The 25,372-nt window shown below is 41.1% G+C and overlaps 1 protein-coding gene across 1 annotated transcript in view; it reads left to right on the forward strand.

The window, feature by feature from the left end:
- LOC110168269 (1-phosphatidylinositol 4,5-bisphosphate phosphodiesterase beta-1) overlaps positions 1–25,372 on the forward strand; it is a 521,321-nt gene that overhangs the window by 160,973 nt on the left and 334,976 nt on the right. Inside the window, 1 exon segment of the mRNA XM_055149396.1 lies at positions 11,360–11,428. Coding sequence (XP_055005371.1) covers positions 11,360–11,428 — 69 coding nt within the window.

The following is a 25,372-nucleotide window of genomic DNA, read 5'->3' on the forward strand; positions in this document are numbered from 1 at the left end:
CAGCAGCCCACGATATCGATACTGTATCATAACATTAAACAATGCAATATATCAATATTTTGATATGTTTGCACACCCCTAGTTTGTAGTCTCAAGAAATTGAGAAAGAGCAATGGCAAACCTTTAATGGGTACAGTTTGATGCCTATAAAACATAAACCTTTATCCATTTATTCGTGCACAAATGAGGAATCAAACTGATACATTTACAGTGGTAAATAATCAGATTTCAGTACAATACATATAATTCAGAAATCCTTTGGTGAGCTACTTGGAAGGGGGTGGACAGCTACTGGTAGCTCCCAAACTACAGGCTGGAAATCCCTGATCTATACTGAACCACAGGTTAAAGGTAACTGTTTCATGACATCACAAGGTGGACCAGAGCACGTTGAGCTCTGAAGATATAGACTGATAAATGGAGTTCATATGATAAACTGAGATTCAGGAGCTGGACCACGCCTCATCCTCCACTCCAGCCAACCACAGCTTATCTCAACCATGCTTTCAGTTACCCAGAAGCACTATTTATACGGCCTATCCCGACAAGACCGTCTGTGTCAGCTCTCTCGACCACCTCCCTCCCACTCGTGTCTTCATCCATCCTTCAATCTGAAGACGTCGACATCTTCAAGGAAAGGGGGTCCCAAATCAGCTGGATAACCATTTTGGATTGGAGACGGAACCCCCAGCCTCAGTCTCCCCCCAGCATCACATCTATCCACCGTCAATAAACATCTTCATCATATTCCATTATTGTGGAAGGAGGTACCAACATTAGAACATGGCTTAATGCTTTTGTGTCAGATAGAACCTTTAACATTGAAGCAATTTTAATGATCATTTTTAAGACTTTTTTTGATTATGTAATCCCAGATTGCAAATATCCTTTAAAAATATTCATGAACAGTGTTAATTTATACGGCCTATACCAACAACACCATCTGTGTCAGGTCCCTCGACCCCCTCCGTCCCACCCGTGTCTTTCATCCATCCTGCAGTCAACATGTGTGAATGAAACAAAACACAACTCCAGGTCGCTTTTTGAGGAAGTAACAACATTATAACATGTCTTAAAGCTTTTGTGTAACATAGGAGCTTTAACACTGAACCATTTTTAATAGTGTGAAGAATCCCTCAGTCGTCCAGGCACAGTCCATGAGGAGAAAATTCAGTTTGTCGACTGGACAAAAGTTTGTTTGGTTGAAGACGTTTCGCCGCTCATCCAAGCTGATTCTTCAGAACTGTCCAGTCAACTGAATTTTCTCCTCTTCTCCTCCTTTTTAATTGTATTTTTAGGACTTTCAAAGATATTTGCTTATGTAATCCAAGATCGCAAATATCATAAAAAAAAATAATAAATCTTGAACAATCTTAATGTTCGAGTAATCCGGCATTGTCCTGGTTTTGAGATTTGAATTCTCAGAAAATTGCCATTTTCACGTACCCCCTATCTCCGCCCACTGCTCAAGACTATTCCACTCAATATATAAAAACTGGAACAATGTTTTTTGGCGCAATATTTCTCTGTAAAAATATATTGTGCTTCAGAATCTCTTGTGCTGTACGGAGGATTTGCAGCCTTGAAGTCAATGGGCCATGTCTTTTACGCTGTTGTGTTTAAATGCAAACTTGTGATCCATGTGTGTTCTATTAAATCCCTGAAAAAGCATAATACGTCTTCTTTAAAATCCCCGGCTCCAGTTTAACCTTTAGAAGTGACAGATGCAGACCTCCATGCGATGCTTTTCTCCGTACGTGGCCTCGTCTTCGCTCGGCTCGCCTTTAATCATCTCTCCCCCGAGGTGTGCACTCTGCTGTGGGAGTCATGTGTGTGTTTAACTGCAAAGGGCCCCGGGGACACAGGGACCCATCAAAACTGAGGGAGAGGGAGAACAGAGGGGGAGGGGAGAGAAGAGAAGAGAGAGGGACCCCGTCAAGACTGAGAGGAAGAGAGAGAGAGAGATGGGGGAGAGGAGAAAGAGGGACCTTATCAAGACTGAGCGAAAGAGAGAGAAGAGAGGGGGATGGGAGAGAAGAGAAGAGAGAGACCCTATCAAGACTGAGAGGAAGAGAGAGAGAAAAGAGGGAGAGGAGAAAGAAGGACCTTATCAAGACTGAGAGGAAGAGAGAGAAGAGAGGGGGATGGGAGAGAAGAGAAGAGAAGAGAGAGACCCTATCAAGACTGAGAGGGAGATGGAGAAGAGAGGAGAGAGTGGAGGGGGAGAGAGAAGAGAAGAGAGAGGGACCCCATCAAAACTGAGAGGGAGAGACAGAAGAGAGGGGGAGAGGAGAAGAGAGAAGAGAGGGGGAGAGGAGGAGAGAGAAGAGAGAGGGACCCCATCAAGACTGAGAGGAAGAGAGAGAAGAGAGGGGGAGAGGAGGAGAGAGAAGTGAAAGGGACCCCATCAAAACTGAGAGAGAGAGAAGAGAGAGGGACCCCGTCAAGACTTAGAGGGAAAGAGAGAGAAAGAGGGGAAGGGGAGGAAAGAGAAGAGAGAGGTACCCCGTCAAGACAGAGAGAGAGAGAGAGAGAAGAGAGGGGGGAAGGTCAGGTAAGAGAAGAGAGAGAGACTCTGTAAAGAGAGAGAAGAGAGAGGGGAGGGGGAGAGAGAAAAGAAGAGACAGGGACCCCATCATGACTGAGAGAGAGAGAGAAGAGAGAGAAAGAGGGGGAGAGGAGGAGAAAGAAGAGAGAGCGATCCCGTCAAGACTGAGAGGGAGAGAGAGAGAGAGAGAGAGAGACGGGGGGGGGGAGGGAGAGAGAAGAGAAGAGAGGCCCCATTAAGACTTAGAGGAAGAGAGAAAGAAGAGAGGGTAAGGGGGGAGAAGAGAGATGGACCCATCAAGACTGAGAGAGAGAGAGAAGAGAGAGGAGGAGGGGGAGGGGAGGAGAGAGAAGGACCCCGTCAAGACTGAGAGGAAGAGAGAAAGAAAAGAGGGAGGGGAGGAGAGGGACCTCATCAAGACTGAGAGAGAAGAGAGGGAGGGCAGGAGAGAGAGAGGGAGCGGAAGACAGACAGAGGATGAGAGGGATAGAGAGAGAGATGAAGAAAGAGAGGGAGGGAGAGTGATAGAGAGAGAAAAGAGAGAGAGAGACCCCATCAAGTTTGCTGCTTCCAACCAGAGAGAGAGAGAGAAGAGACAGAGAGAGAGGAAAGGAGAGAGAGGAAGCTCATCAGGACTCCTGTTTCCTTCCCCTCACATCCAGAGAGAGAGAGAGGAAGGGAGAGGAGGAGAGAGAGGGATAGAGAGAGATGAAGAAAGAGAGGAAGGGAAAGAGAGCAGTAGAGAGAGAGAGAGGAAGGGACTTAAGGAGAGGAGAGAGGGCCAGAGAGAATGGGGAAAGAGAGAAAGGACAGAAGGAGTTGTAGAGAAAAAGAGGGAGAGAGATTGACAATGAGAGAAAGAACAACAGAGAGAGAGGAAGGATGATGGATGGAGAGAGTGAGGGAGGAAAGAAAGCGAACCAGAGGAATAGTGACAAAAGAGAGAAAAATGAAGAGAGAGAGTGGGGGAGAAGGAGAGAGGGGAAGAGAGAAAGAGAGCCAGAGAGAGTGGAGAAAGAGAAAAGAAGAGAGAGGAAAGAGTGGGGGAGATGGTGAAAGAGAGAGATAAAGAAAACAAAGGACGGGAGAAACGAAGAGGGCGAAAGACACAGCGAGCCGGCGAAAAAAAAAAAAAAGTACAAGGAGAGAGACCACTCGCCGCAACAACCCCTTCATCCCTCCTCCCCGCATCGCGCTCCCTCTCTCCACGCACACTTCAAAGCGGCGTGTCGGCCCGGCGTGGGCGTGACCTTCGACCCCGCTTCTGTCCCTACAAAACTGCCACCGACAAATACATCCTGCGCGCGGCGATAAAAGGACTATAGGAGCGTTTCAGGAGCCATTAGAATGTGTTCTTTTGATTATACAGAACGTTCCGAGCATGTGGGCTGCTGGGTAATGCGGTCTCCTTTATACCGGCATTCAAAATGATGTTACGTATTCTCCATCCTGGTTTTTAAAATACCTTTGGACAGCCTCGGTATTGATTTGCGGTTTAAAAAATGTTATACGAACAAGCGAAAACTGTAATCGTTAATACAAAGACGTTATATTTCTGTACTGTGACGGGTAAAGGTGCATTGTGTAACTTTTCTGATAGAGGCTCCGTCAACTGCTTTACTCCAATGCTTTGTCTGGAATGTTTCACAGTGTGGTATTAAAGCTTTTTTGTCTTCATGGAACCCAAATCAGGCCAAGTTACAGGTCAGATCTGTGAAGAGGCGACCCCGCTCACAGTCAGAATGCCTGTTTTGTAGATATTTTTGAGCTTTAAAACTGCTGTAATTGAATAAATGTAAAGTAGAGATGTTTAATGTCATACTGTGGAACATTCTAAGCAGAGCAATGATGTATCCATAGTAGGTGACGGACCCCCAACCAAAACATTACATTGTGCATCTACCATAAAATACCAAATAATAGTCAGGTTTCAGTTAACCGCAGAGTCCCCTTTACAAGTGTGTATAGGCAAGTTTCAGCTGATGTCATTGTTATTAAAAGTGTTGCATGCTGGGAAATATTTTGGTTGGAGGCAAGAAACACGATAGCGGTCAAACACAGTGTGTAACCTCGCATATTTATTCCCAATAATGGTAAATTCCTGCTGCATTATCGGATGCACAAATAGAAGCATGGAAAATGGAAAATGTCTTTTCCGTATTCTGAGTGAAAAGAACCACTAACGGTGAATTAAACGGCTTTCAAACATTCGCAGAGCAAACGTAGAAGATCCTAGCAAACCATGGACTCCAACAAGTTCAACAACACATCAAGACTCTTGGAGGTTTTCATCTTTTCTGCTGTGAATGGCCCAGGAGTTTCCACCAAGTCATTGTGGATATCGCTGAAGTGAATATTTGTCCAGGTAGTTGGCGATTCTGACCAGAAATTTGGTTTGGTCCACCTTTTGTCGGGGTTGAAAAGGGTGATTTGGCTCCATCGATGCTTATGACCAATTTCTGGTCAAATGGTCTTGGGTCCTCTGCTGTTAGAGTGGATAAATAACCGGGATCAATACCCTTTACGTGATTTCTCACTCCATCCGTCATGTTGAATTAGTGTTTCTTGCCGCCGACCAAAATAATTCCCAGCATGCAACGCGCACTTTTGTCAACAATGAAACTCGCCTTTAAAAAGTAGCCTATACCGACACCTCCAGCAGTGGTTGTGGCTGCTGCCAAGGAGCTGCTCAAACTCCCATTTCCCGTTTTTTGTGCTTTATTTAACCAAGACATACTGATTAGCGCAGCGACACCACAGAGAGCCTGATGTTTACAGCCGACACAGGAGCAGCTTTGACTTCAGTTCAGTCCTGCCTTTACCGGACTGGCTGTGGGACTGAATGGATAGGCTATATTATTTGCACTGTGTCAGATCACCCTCACATTTACTGAAAAAGTAGAAGAACAGATGACATAAAAAAGAAATATGGTGCAACATAGCGGGCAGGAAATGAAAGCAGTTTTAGGAGTTTTGGCAAAATTACTTCAGTTTGGCGATTCGGAGGGAGCAGCAATGTCATCACTGCTGCTGTGGTGTAAGAGGAGAGCTGTGGCAAAGGGACGAGGCAGAAGGAATCGTGTCAACAAGGTGGGCAAAGTAGTCACCAGGCCATCATATAAAGGTGACGCCTCCTCCAAGGTGTGCCGTAAAAAACGTAAATTATAGTCATACCGGTTAAAAGAATTTGAGTATTTTCCCAGTTTTGCTGAACGTGATTTTTTTGCGGCTGATTGAAACTAATAAACACCCAGGCTTTTATTTGGTATTTTACACTATGTTATAATGTTGTTTCCTCATCACAAACATACCTGGAGTTGTGTTTTTTCTGTTTGTTTTATACACACAAAACCTGCATTTTTAGGCTGAGTTCTTGCCTCAAACAGAAAACCCTCTATTCCACCTTGTGATGTCATGTGCTCCACTGTGTTTTTAAACTCCATACACCTTCACTAGAATCATCTGGATCATTTCATATAGAAACTCCAAATTGGAAACAGAGGGAGTGTACATTGAGATTGGGTCTTGGCTCAGATATGGGGCTGATGATAAGAAGGGAGGCTCGGCTGCAATTTTCCAGTGTCCTGAAGGCGGAGCGCTGAGTCGATCTCAGAGCAGTTTTCCAGATAAAGTCTCTGGTCTGATAATGTGAAATGGCCACACTGCTGGTCTGGGTTCATTTTACAGCTCCTGCCTCTCCAGCTTCTCTGACAGATCGTCCACACCGATAAAGATTTGTGTCATTTCGGCGGCAGGCTGAGGAGTCTTCTGTTCATACAATACTAGTATTTTCTTGTCTCCATTTTTGGTTGGAATCTGTACAAAAATAAGGACTTTTGAGCTGGTTTAGACCGGGTTTGAATTTCATTTACATTTAATGTATCACTTGTTTGACAAATGATTGCAGTTATTAGAGGAGAAAAGCACAATCCATTCACTTTCAACTAGAGCCCGACCGATATGGATTTTGCTGTGGCCGATATGAAACCGATATAATGGGAGTTGGAGCTGCCGATAGCCGATATAATCACCGATATATTTAGTGATGTAAAAATACACTGTAAATGTTGAATTGTTTAAAAAACTTAGGTTTGGCTCTGGTGGATTTTGAATTGGGTTTATTTAGGCAACATTTATTGTTCTTCTGCCTCTTTACATCATATTTACAGACAGTAGGTTGGACTAATGGCATTTTTGCATCACATTCTAGACACTAGTGATGGGTATTCCAGTTCTTTTTAGAGAACCGGCTCTTTTGGCTCGGCTCACTAAAAGCTGCTGGTTCTTTTGGCTCCCAAGTGGCTCTTCAGATTGTTTTGTTGCAAGCAGGACTAAAGCACATCTAAAGCAGGACTGAATCAGGACTGAACCAGGACTAAACCAGGACTGAAAAAGGACTAAACCAGGACTTATTTATTTTATGCTAAACTACAGTCAAATATGCTCGTTTTTTTGTTTGTTTTTTAACCCTACGTACACGCATATTTCTCAAAGTTTTGTTTTTAGCCGCTGCCGCTGTCAAACCACGAGTCTGCACGCAGCGTGAAGAGAAAAAAAGTGAGAGAAAGAGAAAACACGGCTCTCAATAAGGATCAGTCTCCCGTCGTTCCCTTCAAAGAGCCGGTTCTAAGAGTCATTTCGTTCGCGACTGACCCATAACTAGTAAAGAAACTAGTGCTATTAGCCTTTAGCCGTAAATACGTGCGCACTGCGGTAATTAATTATATGCGCAAATGTCATAATTCACACCTCTATTCACAGCTCATTTACATATCAGTGCAGGTCCAGTAGCAAATATACGGCCAATATAGTCACTTTAGAACAGACCAATAGAAAACAGTCAGTTTATGTGCGGGAGCTACAGCAGCTAACCCATAACAAATGACAAAAACTAGCTTCAGAGTCGACATATTTCCAACACTCACCGCTCATACAGGCTCCTCCTCACATCACAAATCTGCACTAATAAATGTCCTTTTAATCCAGACTCAAACCGATTGTCCGTAAAAAGAATATAATCTCAGTGTTTGGTTCTGTGTCTGCAGGGGTGTAAACAAACACACGTGAGTGACGCGACTCTGTGGTGTGTTCAGGGACAGTACGGACACACACACACAAATGACTCCGTAGATAAATACTGATGTGGAGCCACATATTAGGACATTTATCTGTCTGTAAATTGGATTAAATGAACAGAATGTAGAGAGTCTAAGATTTATAACGACGTATCACATGCCCACGTGAAATATCGGCCGATAGCCGATATGCCCCCAGGTGCCCATATCAGCCGATAATATCGGCCAACCGATATATCGGTCGGGCTCTACTTTCAACATATATTTTCATGCCCAAGGTTTTCTGTATAATTTGAGCATTAACACTAAATTAATCTACATTCCTGAAAGCTGTCTGGGCTATGACAGTTTATATATTTTCATTTACATTAAAAGTGTGTTAGTCTTTTCTCTATTGACGTTGGATGTTTGGGGTGAATTTTTCCTCCCGTGCGGTATAGCGGCTTAACACTGCGGTATGCGATGATATTGGACCCCCAACCCCCAGAGTTATACTGTTTCCAGCGGCACTGAAAACTCTCTGCGATGATGCGCTTGTTGCAAAAGATGCACATGTACCTTGATTATCGTGTGGATATAGTGTGTGTAGCGTGGGAGAAGTAACATTTGGCTTTGGAACAAGTGCCGCTGCATCTCTCCAGCTCTCACTGTGGCAGCCCGGGTCAGAGTCCTGCTCCAGGTCGGGTACGTGTGGACTTAAGAGAGAGAGCCCCAGAGTACAAACATGCGGAGCAGGTGTCCACAAAGCGCGATCGGGTGACTGCCGCACTTAACTCCGTGCAGCATGGAGTTCTGCATTGGTCCTTTCACCTGCAGTCACCAGACGGTCTATGCGGGCGCACCTTAGTCCTGGGTTAGTCCTGGGTTATCATGGACACGTACGGTAACAGGTGGAATGTTAACGGGTCCGGGCGGGTGCAGGTCTCTGGGTCGTGTCACGTTGGTCACATGCGATGATCGCAGTGGCCCAACATGCACCACGGTGGGCCTCTTAGTACCACGGTGGTTGATTTTTGTGGTTATTGTGACAGCCCAAGGTGGGGGTTGGCGATACAGTAAAACAGATCATATTTCACTTTTCTTACAACCTAGGCTAACCTGGCTCAGATTGATATTGTGAGTCACTCTGAGTTGAGTTCTCCTCATTATCAACCTGGAATGTCTCTCACTAAAAGAGATCAGAAAAAAGGAGAACGTCATGGCAACTGTTTGAAAATTCAATGTCCACAAATGCACACAGCACTTATTTTTCGTGTGGTATTGACGCTAAAATAGACTGAAGTTGGTCTGTTGGTGTCATCATGTTTTGTTTTGGTTCGTTTGGGTGCTTCACCTTTGACTTCTGCACAAACCTCAATGCTGCGACGTGATTGGTCGCTCTCCACCTGTCAGGCCCCATCGCACAAGCTGACACCAAGATGGATTCTCCTGAGTTTGTGAACTGACAAACCATGAGAATCCATCTTGGTGCACAAGGTTAAACCTAGACCACAATTTATATTGTTTCCATTAGCATTATGAACTATGTAACTTTTCTGTTAAGGGTGTGTCAGCTGCTTGTTTCCATGGATACGCCATTACTTAGAATGTTCCACAATATGACATTAAGCAGATCAACTTTACATTTATTCAATTACAGGTGTTTTTTTAACTCAAAATTACCTCGAAAATCAGGCACTTTGACTGTGAGCGGGGTCGCCTCTCCACAGATCTGACCTGTAACTTGGTCTGGTTTGGTTTCCATGAAGATAGAAAGGTTTAATGTCACACTGTGAAACATCCCGAACAAAGCAATAACATCTCCATGGAGAAAAGCATTTGATGGACCCCCCACCAGAAAAGTGATGTAATGCACCTTTAAAGGAGCACTGCGGTTTAAAGTAAATCTGTTTGGTGATTATTGGGGAAAATCTAAAACAAAATAATCCCTTGCTATCAACATATATTTCCATGGCCAAGGTTTTTAGAAAGAAATGATCTGAGAATTAAATCTAATAAATATATATTTAATATCTACGTTCCTGATGGCTGTCGGCACACTCCAGGACATCTCCATAAGCTCTCTATGGACAAAAGGCTTTACAAATCAAATATGACGCACAGGGAGAGGGGCTCATCCACAGCAGTTAGATGCATAATGATGATGGCCTCGCTCCAGTAATGGGATTGGAGGAGCAGAATTTTAATAAAACTTTAATAAAATATGTTCCCTCCAAACCAATAGCACAGAGGGTGGATTTTCTCATGCACTCAAGGATGTCTGCGCTCTGGAGTTTAACATTATAGTCTAAAATCTGCCCCAGTTTTTCTTAGACTTAATGTGCTTCATATGAGTATCTTAATATGTGGAAGTTTTAATAACCCACAGTCAATACAGGACTTAAAGGGGTCACGTTATGCTATTTTCTGATCTATGTTATAATGTTTCCTCATCACAAACAGACCTGGAGTTGTGTTTTTGTTTCATTCACACATGTTTAACACACAAACCCTGCATATTAGGCTCTCCACCTTGTGATGTCACGTAGTAATACATGAAATGGTACCTTAGTTTGAGGATTTTACCTATTGTGAAGCCTTTAACAGCCCAGAAATACATGGAGCCTTGTTGCTATGAATGTAGAGTGGTTAGAATCTAAATAATTATGTTGTAACTACACTACCGGTCAGAAGTTTTAGAACAACACACTTTTTCAAGTTTTTTACTATTTACTGTTGACCAAAACACATTCTAAACTTTTGATTGATGAAAGTGTCCACCTTTGTCAGATATAACAGCTGAACTCGTGGCTTATTCATTTTACGATAGAAATCAAGTATTTTTCAGAAAGTTCTTCCCTTCATCTTCGTCTGTTGCAGAAGTTTAGATAAATGTGTGACACTTGTAGGTTGCTTTACTCTTTTGTCCAGCTCATCCCACAATCCATCAGGAACTCGGACTCACCTTAGCACTTCAAATCACATCTAAAATCTCACCTGTTCAAACTGGCATTCCCCCCACGATTCCCCCGTTTTCTACAGTGTTACTTTTATTTGTTTGTAAAGCGTCTTTGAGTGTCCAAAAGAAGCGCTATATAAGTCTTATGTATCATTATTATTATTATTATTATTATCCCAAACCAGCTCGATGGGGTTTAAGTTTGGAGTCTGTGCTGGACACTCCATGTTTTCAAGCTCACCATCTTGTCTTGTCATCTTTTTTCCTGAGGTAGTTTTGGCAGAGCTTGGACTTGTGTTTTGTATCTTTTATCTTTTTTTTTTGAACCTCTGGCTGTTCAGTTTTTACCTTTGTACCATTTCAAGCTCTTCACTGGACTTGCACGACTTGAATTGCAATGAATAACTGGAAACATTTGGGTGTTCTAAATCTCTTGACCGGTTGTGTATGTTTTAGTGAAATGAGTCCAACCCGTAGACTGTATAAAGAAGTGTGACGTCCCCCATACTGTTCGGTCAAATGAAGCTCACGAGTCTAGCAGTTATAGGAAAGAATTTGGAGCCAGGTCCATATTAGGAATAGGAACTGATTTACGGATAAAATAGTGAATTACAAACATCGGGATCATGTAGACGGGAACATTTTAATACAAACATTTTAAGACAATTTTTCAATGTAAAGTCAACTGGAATGAGAGTCGATGGAGCAGTCTATGTTCTAATGTCTGATATTGTCTTTAAGGTGTGGTTTCCTGAAGATTTTTGGATTGACTTGTTTTGTGTTTTGTTTTTCTCACAGGACACTGACCTGCTCGATATCGCCTACATTAAAGATGCACGCAACGGAAAGTGCACCAAGACTCCAAAGGTAAGTCCACATGACACGAAAACTGAATGCACAGTAATACAGATACGCATGATCGATTTGAGGCCATTTTCTCTTGGTTTGTTCTTTCGCTCATCTGAAAGTTGATGGTTTGAATTCTCCTGTTGTTGTGTACTTGGGTAAGACACTCCTCCTGGCTTGCGTTCAGTGTCTCTGGAATATGAGTTTAAGAGCGAATGGTTTCTTAATGTAAAGCTGTTTGAGTGTTCTTATTATTCTGATTATTTGACATTTAAATTAGATAAATTCTGTAGTTGGGACAAGATCTCGTCCCACAAGATCTCGCGAGACAAAATTGGCACGAGATTGTGCACACATGCTGAAAATGATCTTGTGAGATTTTGTATTTTTTCATGTTTTTACGTTTGGATTGGATGACAAAATTAAGTTCTGGTGAGTTCAGTTTTTTAAGAAGCTGTAATTCCAAAAGCACTGCTACAATGACAGCAAAAATATCAAAAATGATAAGACCAAATTCAAGAACTGAATCGCACAATGCCAAAATCTCATCTTGCCTCATTCTCGTAGTTCCAATCTCGTAACTTGTTTTGTTTTGTGGAAATTGCATCTCATCCCTCCCCTAGTTATCATTGTATTGGCATGACATTGTGTTTTTGGAATTAGAAAATAATCTTTATTATTACTTTGGTTATACTGTAGTTACTGTATGTCTTTGCAGCTGACTGTTTACCAATTTTCAGATTCTGTAGTCCTTTTTAGTTTTGTGGTCTTTGTAGTTAGTTGTAGTTTAGTTTAATTTTTATTTGAAGGGATGATGTATAGAAACCAACAGATCAAGATCAACAGAGATTGTGAACTAAATTGCTGGAATTGTTGACTCCAGAAATCACAAAAGAAAACAGCCTTATTTACATAATGCCTTGGCTGTTTGACTTAGTGGCAACTGGTCCCCATTTTAATACTACATTTGTTATTGTAGCTTAATACAAGCATCAAGAATCTCGGACTTCCTGTCATTGCGCAGTGCATACTGGGAAGGATTTTCCGAAAAAGTGAGCATCAAACCGCCATGTTTGTTTTCTTGTTTTCCCAGTGGGATGTATCCATTGACAAAGCCGATCTTTTCTAGTCTTTTGAACCATATCTCTTTTGTTTCTGGTTCTGATATTGTCATATTTTAGTTTTGGGATTCGGACATCATAATTGTGTGGTTGTTGGATCCTAACAGCGGAAAATGGCTCGAGAAATATGTTTGCGAACTCCATAAATGCAAAAGGGAATCAGATGTGTGTGACTACAAACCTCTGTTCAAACTGTTTCCCTTCCCAACGGAATTGAAAAATAGTGAAAGGTGAAGGCGATGGGCAGGATTGATCCACGGGAAGGACCAAAAAGGAAACCTTTGACTGCCTAAATCATCCTGAGTTTGCAGCGAACATTTTGTATGTGGAGCCATCAAAGCGGGAACTCGTTTCTTAAGTGAGAGGTGCAGAAGACAAACAGGCCGAGCTCGCACTTTCTTGTTCTTGTGGTTTTACAGCAACATTAAGTCTTGGTCTCTTTGCAGTGGAAGTTGTTTCTTGGTGAACAGCTGGTGCCTTTCACTTTGGTGTTGTCTTTTTAAATTCGTAACCGATGTTGAGTGAGGGATCGGGATTTTGCTTTGATGGCGCTCCACATACAAAATGTTCGATCAGTACTGCCCATCGCCTTCGCCTTTCACTATTTTTCAATTCAATGCCGTTTTCCGCTGTTAGGACATCCAACAACCACACAATTATGATGTCCAAATCCCAAAACTAAAGTATGACAATATCAGAATCAGAAACAAAAGCGATATAGTTCAAAAGACTAAAAAAAGATCGGCTTTGTCAATAGATGCATCCCACTGAGAAAACAAACATGGCGGTTTGATGCTCACTTTTTCAGAAAATCCTCCCCAGTATGGATTGTGCGATGACCGGAAGACCAAGATTCTTGATGCGTGTTTTGGCATGCCATTGTATTTTTGTAATTAGAAAATGATCTTTATTATTACTTTGGTTATACTGCACTTACTGTATGTCTTTGCAACTGACTGTTTACCAATTTTCTGATTCTGTAGTCCTTTTTAGTTTTGTGGTCTTTGTAGTTAGTTGTAGTTTAGTTTCTTTTTTTTTATTTGAAGGGATGATGTATAGAGACATTAAGATATCATCATCAACATCAACAGAGATGTTCCGCACCACATATAGTGAAATAACTCTAAATTGTTAGAATTGTTGACTCCAGAAATTACAAAAGAAAACAGGCCTACTTACATAATGCCTTGGCTGTTTGACTTAGTGGCAACTGGTCCCCATTTTAATTCTACAGTTCTTATTGTAGTTTAATTAGAACATTAGAAAATCACTATTATTGCTATAGCCAGGTTATTTATCCTATATAATGTTTTTGCAATTTAATATATGTCCCTATATACAACATTTTAGTCTATGTGCTGTAATAAAAGGTCCTATATTACACAAAATTGATTCTTGTGAGATTTAACCTTGTGATGTCAGAGTCATAGATAGTTTTCAAATTAACAACTACCTTTTACTTTTAGTTTTCAGTTTGAGAGGAGAACTCAGTCTAAATATTCAGTCTGTATATTAAAGGTTGTATGGAGGATTTTTTTTTTCAGTTTCAAATTGTCAATGAAAGTTTGAAATACCATTACAGAGACGCAGCCTTGTAATTATGATGATCAAAAAAAAAAAAAAGAAAATCTATCAACTGTGGACATAGTGACGCCAGATAAACATCAGCCAATAGACAACCAGGCTACCTAATTTTCTATTGGCTGTTAGGTTGTCAATCAAACTCCCTACATTTCTAGACTAATTGACTCGCGGCTTACGGGATTACGTGGTTTATGCAGCGGTTCTTAGAGGCTTTTTCAAACTGTAGCTTCCTCGCAATTCGCACAAACTCTGTTGCGATTGCTAACGAGAATCCACGACTAGTTCGCCGCAAAAGAAAGTCCGTTTGAGGTCGCTGAAAGAAGAAGAGAAGGGGAAAAGGAGCAAAACCAAACTGAGGTGATTCTTGGAGATTCCTTGCAGAGATGGTGCGACTGAAGCAGACGAAGGGTCTAAAGACTGAAGACACGTCGGTCGCTAAATTATTTCTAGACAGGTCACTTCAACAGTAATTCTGAACATGCACCGGCTGTAAACAAACGTGATTTCTAGAGTAAATAGGCGGGAGGAGATGTTTCTACTGAGGGAGCTGTGGAGGAGGAAGGTGGACTGTCGCTGTATTTCTCTTCCCTTAAAAAATCCTCTACACAACCTTTAATTCCAATTTTATTATATTTATTTTATAAATTTTGAGAGCATCTAGTGTAAACATTGTAGAAAGGATCCTGCCATGGTCGCCTATAGCACGTTCAATAGAGCTGAGGGTCGTCTCTGCTGTTATTCTGCTATTGACATTCTCTACCCATTTCTCAGCTTTATATAACTAACCTATAAGAGTGACCTTAGCATCAGAGGAGTGCATTGTTCACAGTAAATACCATATGTCTGACAAACTGTGCACTGAATGAACTCCAATGGATTATAATGTATTTCGCCCACGGTGCACTTGGTTTCTATAAATACATTTTCTGTACAGTGTTAGACCAAGATGCAATGCAGGCTCCCCGTAGTATTTAGGGATGTTAGAGATGCTATGATTCAATATGTGCATTAACTAAAGGTATGAAGATACACTGAAGTTGCCGTAGATTGGAAGTAGTTGGAGACTTTTGCCAAGGCACTGATCCTGACTCGCAATGGTAGAAATGTGTCCAAACCACAGACTGTATAAAAGAAGTGGAGAAGCGAGTGTGATGTGGCTCTATGTTATGAATAGGATTTTTTGACGGACAAAATAGCAGAAAAAAATAAATCAGGATCATGTAGAGCGGGTTAATACGAACATTTTAAGACCAAAATGATGAGGCTCAGTGCTGTAGTTATAGAGGGAGAAATCCCAGTGTAAGTCAAATGGAGCCAGAGTCAGAAGGAGCCGGAAGAACCTCCTGGCGAGCTTCCTATTTGACACGTGGCGTATATTGCGTTCATATATACGGTCTATGGTTCAGACACAAGCTTATTTTTGTAGTTTTTGTGTAAATAGTCAATAGAGATACAAAACAGTGCCTCATAATACTAAAAGAAAAAAATACATATAATTTGTTTCATTTTGTTTTGAACATTTTGTGAGATTGTTACACAGTATGGTGTTAAATCCATCTTGCATTTATTTATTCGGTGATCTTAAAAATATATATATAAATACATTAATCAGTGATTGCCTCTCCTTGGCCTGCTGGTGTCAACAGCTTGTTTCCATGGAGATATGTAGATACTGTATGTATATGTATATGTGTATGTATATGTATATGTATATTTATAGGCGAGTTTCAGCTGACGTCATTGTTATTAAAAGCCCGCGTTGCATGCTGGGAAATATTTTGGTCGGAGGCAAGAAACAGGATAGCGGTCAAACACAGTGCGTAACCTCATGTATTTATCCCCGATAATGGTAAATTCCTGCTGCATTATCGGATGCACAAATAGAAGGGTTAGGTTAGGCTTTTTCATATTCTGAGTGAAAAGAACTGCTAACGGTGAATTAAACGGCTTTTAAACATTCGCAGAGCAAACGTAGAAGATCCTAACAAACCATGGACTCCAACAAGTTCAACAACACATCGAGACTCTTGGAGGTTTTCATCTTTTCTGCTGTGAATGGCCCAGGAGTTTCCACCAAGTCATTGTGGATATCGCCGAAGTGAATATTTGTCCAGGTAGTTGGCGATTCTGACCAGAAATTTGGTTTGGTCCGGGCTTTGTCGGGGTTGAAAATTGTGATTTGTCGTCCATCGATGCTTTTGACCAATTTCTGGTCAAACCGTCTTCTGTCCTCTGCTGTTAGAGTGGATAAATAACCGGGATCAATACCCTTTACGTGCTTTCTCGCTCCGTCCATCATGTTCAATTAGTGTTTCTTGCCGCTGACCAAAATAATTCCCAGCATGCAACGCGCACTTTTGTCAACAATGAAACTCACCTATGTGTATATAATTTCAGTGTAGTTAGCTCCTCCCTTCAGGCACATATAAAGCAGTGTCCACCAACATCTGACCAGAACTGAAGAAGCAGCTTAGGATGAACCACGAAACATGTGTCCAAAAAACTTTTGTCCAGTTGACAAATTTAATTTCTCCTTTGCCCTCCATGGAGATAGATAAGTGTAATGCTATTCAGTGAAATATTACAGACAAAGCAATAACTCCATAGCAATAACTCCAATATATCTCCATGGAGTCAAGGAGGTGGCAAGCGCTTCAACAAAAAAGTTCCATAATGCATCTTTAAACAAAATGTCCAAATCAGATAAAGTTTTTCCTACTCAACATTCATAACAAAACAATACAAAATGAAAATATTATATTCAACTAATAATTCGCAACAGCATAATTTGTATCTGTATAAACCTTTATTTGCTTCTATTTTAAATACATGTTATTTTTATACTGTATATAGAGCGTTTGTCCACCGATCAGAAGGTTGGCAGTTTGAATCCTGCTCTCGACATAAAATAAAATCATCGGTTGAGCGGTCAGATCCATTGATTGGCGATGCAATTCCAGCTCCCACACATGGATGCTGTTATTGTGTCCTTGGGCAAGACACTTAACCCACCTCGCCCCCAGTGTGTGTGTACACTGGTGTGCGATGGGTGAGTGGTTCCTTGATGTAAAGAGCTTTGAGTGCCTCGGAGGTGGAAAAGCGCATATGACCATTTTTTTCTCCAGGATCAGTAAAGTATCTCTTTATCTCTCCATCTTTCTGTCTATATTTCCTCTTGTATAGCACACCCTCTCAAACTTGTGGATGGTGAATAACACATTATCAGGCTCCATTTATTTATATGGGCGAGCGGCGAATAGCTTCAGGTGAATGTAATTGTCAATTAACATTGTCTGTTTGGCTTTAGAGGCTTTCACTGAAGTGACGACCGCTCTGTTTACGCATTTCCACGCATACGCAACAATACACAACAATACACAACACCGCACACATGCTTCACTGTGCAACGTCCCGATAAGTGAGTTTAAAATGGCGTCTGAGCCGATGCAATTAACTGCACACATGGCCAATTATGAATATACGAAATGCTAATGGTGCTTTTATGTTGAGGACTGGTCCGTGTCCTTCTTTCTCCAAGCTGGTGGTGAATATCGTTTGTGTTCAGATGACATCATAATATTCTACAAGACAATAATATTTAAAGGTCCTATATTACGCAAAATTGACAGTTTTAAGCCATGGACGAGTGTTTTGGGTTTTGTTTCATACACACATGTTGGTAATCCTTTATTATTAGTCTGTCTACGTCTTCAAAACTCAAAATGTTTTCAAGTTAATAGCTACCTTTCGAGCAGTGCTTCTCGATTATTTTCTGTCACGCCCCGCCCACTAAGAAGAAAACATTTCACGCCCCCCACTCTGCAAAATCACAACAAAACGTGGACAAATCGCACCATCGCCTTCAGTCGCCTACGTACGAGAACAAACGTTTTAGTCGCGTCTCCAAAGCGACTCCCGGGACACGCGCAGCATGTTTCTGTCCGGATTCCGCGCTGTGCTCACCTGCGTCGTGAGGCGGTCCGCTCCTGTGTCCTCCTCGTCTTTGAAGATCAAGTCCGTGTTATAGTTCGGGGCACTTACTTCATCCAGCGTGACAGAAACCGAGTGTAATGCTGCAGCAGAATCAGCTCCTCTGTTATTTGGTACTCCACCTTATATGATGCCTTTTTACTCAAGTGGCGTTCACAAAGCGGGATGATTGTTGCAATATTCGGTTCAAGCGGCTTATCAACGTGATTGGGGTGTAATGTCTTTAAGCGATGCCGTAATTTATTTGTCTTCATACTGTCCGCTGCCAACATTTTTAGACACAGTAAACACACCAGTCTTTCTTCGTTTCCCGCCGTAGTCACAGTGAAGCTGAGCACTACATACACTTTACCTAGAGTTTATTCTCTGCACTTCATATCTTCATAGCTCTGTGCTGTGTGTGCGTTTGCTCTGTGAAAAAACACTATAACACTAATCCTCCCTGCACACACTCTGACAATGAGAGCGTCACTGCCAACTACTGTAGTGGATGTGCAATTTATTTACTTTACTTACTTTCCTTACTTTTTATTTTTATTTACTTTATTTACTCTAGTACAGTTAAAAAAAAAAACACCCCCCTGGCCCCACTATTTGAGAAGGACTGCTTTAGAGGTAATTAAAGGGCTGAAATTATGAATATAAATGATTCTAGTGATGGTTTTTTGGAGTTTAAAAACACAGTGGAGCACCTGTATTACCACATGACATCACAAGGTGGAACAGAGTGTTTTCTGTTTCAGAGAAGAACCTAAATCTGCAGGGTTTCTGTGTCAAATGTGTGAATGAAACAAAACACAAATCCAGGTGCAACAACATTATAACATAGATCAGAAAATTGTGTCATTTAATTTAATTCAGATGTGAGCAGCTAAAAATAAAATTATTAAGGATTTTTCTTGTAATAGGTAAAACTGATTCTTTCCCTCGTCTGGGAGTATGGCATCATCACATTATGGAATCTGAAAACCAGCAGTAGATTAGTTTGAAATAAAAATACACAAATCTTAAAGATATGCTAAGTAACCATCTTTTTATTTATTTTTTTCCCAAAGAAACCAAATTGCTTCGCCTGAAATACTCCACAACCTCATTACACAATCTCCATGGAGACGAGAGAGTTACGGCATTCATATAAAATTCATATAATTGATTAAATGCAATATATATAAGTTTAATATCGTACTGTGGAGGCAAAGCAATAAGATCTTCAAGCAGGTAGCAGGTAGTTCCTCCACCAGAAAAGTTAAACCGTGCACCTTTAATCTTAATCATTTTCATTCACAATCAGCTCTGTATCTATAAAATGACATATTCACAAAGGAGATGTCACCTGCCCCCATCAGTGAAATTCTATAGGCCGGCATAGGATGTTGTGATGTTATTTGAAACGCAGCAATTTGACGCTAATTTAATTATAGTTCAGCGACGGTAAAATCCTATGCAGCGTTTCTCATCAGGTACACCGCTGCTCCTCCTGTTAATATCTGTCATGAAATGTGGCACCTACTTACATTCCAGCAGCAAAACTAATTTCAGGTTTTATCATTTTCATCTTCTCGGCAGGCAGGGGTGGCACCTGTGTGATTATGAGCCATGGGTTTTATAATGACGACACACTTTCGGATTATTTTAGTGCAAAATATGAGTAAAACTTCAGTCGAAAAATATATAATTTTTGGTCACGTGCTAGGTTAGGGACCATATATTATGGTTAATTAAACATTTGTAAGTCTTTCTTCTTCTTTTTAGCCATATTTTATAGGGTTGCATCGATCCATCTTTTTCTGTTTCGATACGGATGTCGATACTGTTGCTCTAAAGTTGCATTGTGTAACTTTTCTGGTGGAAGGTTCGTCAAATGCTTTTCTCCATGGACATGTTATTGCTTTGTCTGGAATGTTTCACAGTACGGCATTAAACCTTTCTATCCCCATGAAGATCAAACCAGACCAAGTTATAGGTCAGATCCGAAATAGCCAATGTGAGCTCAGAAGTTTGGCCAAAATCGGAACAAACGTTAGAGGTGGAGCTCTGGACCAACTGTACAGAAAATCTAAAATTGTGCACCAGTCTCTTCTATTTTATAAAGAAGTTTAAATGTTTAACTCTGAGCAGATACATGAAATATGAGACTTAGTTTGTGCTGTAGTACTTAGTTGTACTGTTATGGATTTGTTTTTTTCTTCTTGCTGTATTTATGAAGATGAACTAGTTTCAAGATGATGCTCTGACAAAGGAATAAAGGGTCGGCATAATAAGCTCAAGCTTCAGCCTACACCTTTTCGGTCTGTATATGTTAAATATGTCTGTGTGTGAAATAATGTCAAAATATACCTGTGACCGAAATTAATTAATCAATCAAAAGATCTGTGGAGAGGCGATCCCGCTCACAGTCAGAATGTCTGTTTTTCTAAGCATTTTTGAGCTATAAAACCATCTGTAATTGAATAAATGTAAAGTAGAACTGTTTAATGTCATATTGTGGAACATTCCAGACAAATAATGACATCTCCATAAAAACAAGCAGGTGATGGACCCCCAACCAAAATGTTACACAGTGTGCCTTTAAGTATCTGCCGATAACACCTGATACCAGAGTAGAGGCTGAACATGTTATTTGTTCCTTAAACACAAATGATATATGGAAAACAATGATCCAAATGTGATTTTTTTGAGTAAAGTAATTACAGAACAGAAGAGTGAAAGCCAAGCAACCTACAAGGTCCACACATTTATGGGAACTTCTGCAACAGACTTGCGAAGAACTCTCTGAAGAATATTTTAATGCTAGAATGCCAGGAGTGTGTTCAGCTGTTATATCTACCAAAGTTGGACACTTTGATGAGTCAAAAGTCAAGTCAAATTGCTTATTTGCTCTATGCTTTCATTTCAGAGTGCAATAACACAATAAACCAAGTAATTTTCAGTCAAAAAACGGAAAAAGTGTGTTCTAAACCTTTTAACCAGTAGTGTATTTAGATCTAGCCTGATTCATCAGTTGGTTTCACTTTGTGGAAACCATGTGACATCACAGCATTAGAATTCATTCGCTCAACAGTAGGTGGGTACTTCTTTTTATTTATCCAATCACTGCTATTCGGTCGTGATATATGTAACTAACAGGGCCAACTGGTATATTCAGCTTCCCAAATCCTGTAGGACGAAGGGCAGTAAAGTCTTTGCCCTTGATAAAATTCACCAAACATTCTCTTTGTTCCAGCTTTAAATCCTCGATCTCAGGAATCGTTGCCAACAGAATGTATGGCTCTTCGCTGATTGGCTAGTGCCCAAACTCACACTTCTTTTAGCAAACCTGGCTAATTTAGATCACTTGATTACTCAAACATGCATGGGCGACATCTAAAATCTTCTCAGACATGTTTTTGATGAGGGAAGATTCTAACCTTGTAAGAACGTAAAATAAAACTACCAACATTGTAATATTTATTTCAGAATACATTGTCTGTTTCTGTTTTTTTATGTGGTTACGCTCAGTGATCGTGAAGATATTAGGGTCAAAAGATCTGCGTTTTGACAGCTAACAACAAAATCTGCCATCGAATTTTTATCTCAATTTTACGCTACAGTCTTTTTATAATTCGTAACATCCCAAGATCATTTGTGTGTGTGCTGTGGAATTGAGCAACAAAAACACTGTCACGTTCTTGTTGATGTATGTTGTAATTTGCATTTTAATCTGAATTTATCGTCGTGAAAGGCTGCTGAAGGTCTGGTCCATCTCTGTGTTATCTGTGGTTCTGAATCGGGGGAGATGTTCTAATTCATTGCGTCTGCCGCTCTGCTCACTGTGTAATGATGGATTGGACAATAACACGGAGAGGATTCATGCATTTCAGAAGAGCTTTCTCAGAGCGGGGAGGAGACGCTGCAGGTATAAGATGGTGGAAGCGTTGAAAATTCATTATGGGAGGTGCTTTGGTTTTGCCTGTGAGCGGAGCAGTCTATGCATTGTGATGGGGGAGCGGTGGAACAGTGGACTGAAGAGCTGCGGAGAAGACAGGAGAACAGAGAAGAGGGGGATGGGAGATTTGAATAAAAGAGAGAAGAGGGAGACCGCAATACATTTATCTGTGTTTATTCAACCTGACGCATACAAAATTGACTCAAAATCCATTCATCTTATTCCACTTATCTGGAGCAGCGGTCTAAGCAGGGACGTGGAGGAGCAGCGGTTCTAGTCCGAGCTCCTCACCTTAAAAGGAGTCTGTAAAGGAGTCATCTGTAAAGGAGTGTCCAGCCACTCTGCGGAGGAAAATCATTTTGACCGTTTGAAACTGTGATCTTGTTCTTTCAGTCGTTACACAAAGCTCATGAGCTCAGGTGAGGGTAGGAGCGTAGATCTAAACCAGGACTGAACCAGGACTAAACCATGGACCATAGTTGAGGTAAATAACATAGATCTGAACCAGGACTAAACTGGGACTGAACCAGGACTAAACTGGGACTGAACCAGGACTAAACTGGGACTGAACTAGGAACCATAGGTGATGGTAAGAACGTAAATCTGAACGAAGACTGAACCAGGACTGAACCAGGACTAAACTGGGACTGAGCCAGGGACCATAGTTGAGGGTAGGAACGTAGATCTTAACCAGGAATGAACCAGGACTAAACCAGGACTGGACCAGGACTAAACCATGGCTGTACTGGGACTAAACCAGGGACCATAGGTGAGGGTAGGAATATAGATCTGAACTAGGACTGAAATGGAGCAAAACTGGGACAGAACTTGGGCCTGAACCTGGGACTACAGGTGAGGATAGTAATGTAGTTCTGAAGCAGGACTGAACCTGGGACCACAGGTCAGGGTATGAGCACAGATCTGAACCAGGACTGAACCAGGACTAAGCAGGGACTAAACGAGGGTAGGAATGTAAATTTGAACCAGGACTGAACCAGGACTAAACTGGGACTAACCTGCGACTGAACCAGGGACCATAGTTGAAGGTAGGAACATAGATCTGAACCAGGACTGAACCAGGACTAAATCAGGACTAAGCTGGGACTGAACCAGGGACCAGAGGTGAGGGTAGGAACATGCATTGGTGAATTGAAAGCTTTTCCTTTAGACTCAGCTCCATCTTCACCACAACAGTCTGATACGGCGACCACACCACCTATCACCTGTCAATCTCACACCCACAAACAGCAGAGACGAGATGTTGCGCTCCCCAGTCTGGACTCCCTCCAGCCCCTGACAGCGCCTACAAACTCTGTCCACAAAAACAATGAACAGAAGCGGTGACAAAGGGCGGCCCTGTCCGAGTCCAAAAACAAACAACAAAGGAGCACTGTGTCACTTTTTTGATCAGTCTGCACCAGCTTGTCTCCATGGAGATATGATAGTGCAGGATCAGAGCTTTTACAAGAGGAGGATGTAGTGTTGAGTGTAGAGTTAAAAACACTCCGCTATGCTAAAATAACATTTATCTCGGAGCGCATAAACACAGCAAATGTGTAATAAATAGTACAACGGCGTCAGAAATCATTTTAAGTAGCTGTAGTTATTTTAGCAGAAATTAAAAAAACAGCCCCCTTGGTACTTACTGGTGCAGCCAAAATGTAAACTTATAAACATTTACTGAATAAATGGAATGTATCACTCTATTAAAACTTTTATAAGAATAATGCACTCAGTATTAGGGCTGGGTACAAATCTCGATGCATAGGCCATGATACGATACATATGTTGATGCATAGGCCACGATACAATACATATCTCGATGCGTAAGCCACGATACGATACATATGTTGATGCATAAGCCACGATATGATACATATGTCGAATGCATAGGCCACAATATGATACATATGTTGATGCATAGGCCACAATACGATACATATGTTGATGCATAAGCCACAATACGATACATATGTCGAATGCATAGGCCACAATACGATACATATGTCGATGCATAGGCCATTATACAATACACATGTCGATGCATAGGCCACGATACGATACATATGTTGATGCATAGGCCACGATACGATACATATCTCAATGCATAGGCCACAATACGATACATATCTCAATGCATAGGCCACGATACGATACATATGTCGATGCATAGGCCACAATACGATACACATCTCAATGCATAGGCCACAATACGATACATATCTCAATGCATAGGCCACGATACGATACATATGTCGATGCATAGGCCACAATACGATACACATCTCAATGCATAGGCCACAATACGATACATATCTCAATGCATAGGCCACGATACAATACATATGTCGATGCATAGGCCACGATACGATACATATGTTGATACATAGGCCACGATACGATACATATCTCGATAAAGTGCACTTTCGATTCGATATGATACATTTCAAATCGATTTGATACGGTTCAATAAAAAAAATAAAGGCTAAATCATGGCTGTGATACTAAAAGTCTTTGTTAAACCACTTCTTGTGCAAAGTTCATTTGAAACACAAACATTTTAATCATCAAAACAATAAACGAATAAACAATAAACAAAATCAAAACAATAAATGACTTTCCTTCCTCTAAACAAGCAACGAAACTGTGGCACTAATTCAGTAAAATAAACCAAATAATACTCTCGGTGATGTATTGATACAGCACTCCATCAATACTGTATCATCACATTAAACGATACGATATATCAATGTTTCAATATTTTTGCACAGCCTTATTCAGTATTGGTGATTACTCAAAATATGCTGCTCTGTTCCACCTTGTCACCTTGTGTCATTAAGCAAGTGCTTTCAGGTTAACAGCTACATTTTCAAATTAAACTGAAAATGCATCAAAGTTCTTATAGAGGTGCAAATGCAAGGACAGCAATTTAAAAGCGAAAAAATGCATAGCACACTCAGATGGCCGATGTCCAAAAGGTTTTTTAGTATAGAGTATACTGTGGTTTTACTTTTAGTTCAGTAGAGATCGGCAATTCCAGGGCTGAAATCATCCAAATGATTCTTGTGAAGGTGTATTGACTTTAAAAGCACAATGGAGCACTTCCTGTATTACCACATGACATCATAAGGTGGAAGAGTTCAATCTGAGAAAAGAACTCAGCCTAAATGTGCAGGGTTTGTGTGTTAAACATGTGTGAATGAAACAAAACACGACTCCAGGTCTGTTTGTGACGAGGAAACAACTTCAGAAAACAGTGCATGATGGGTACTTTAATAACACCAACACATGTCCCCTTTGAGACAGTGCAGGTCAAAGACAGTCTCATACACCAGTGCTATAAGT

This window comes from Boleophthalmus pectinirostris, unplaced genomic scaffold, assembly GCF_026225935.1.
Source record: "Boleophthalmus pectinirostris isolate CB_2022bp ecotype Guang Dong unplaced genomic scaffold, ASM2622593v1 HiC_scaffold_13, whole genome shotgun sequence".
Taxonomy (NCBI): domain Eukaryota; kingdom Metazoa; phylum Chordata; class Actinopteri; order Gobiiformes; family Gobiidae; genus Boleophthalmus; species Boleophthalmus pectinirostris.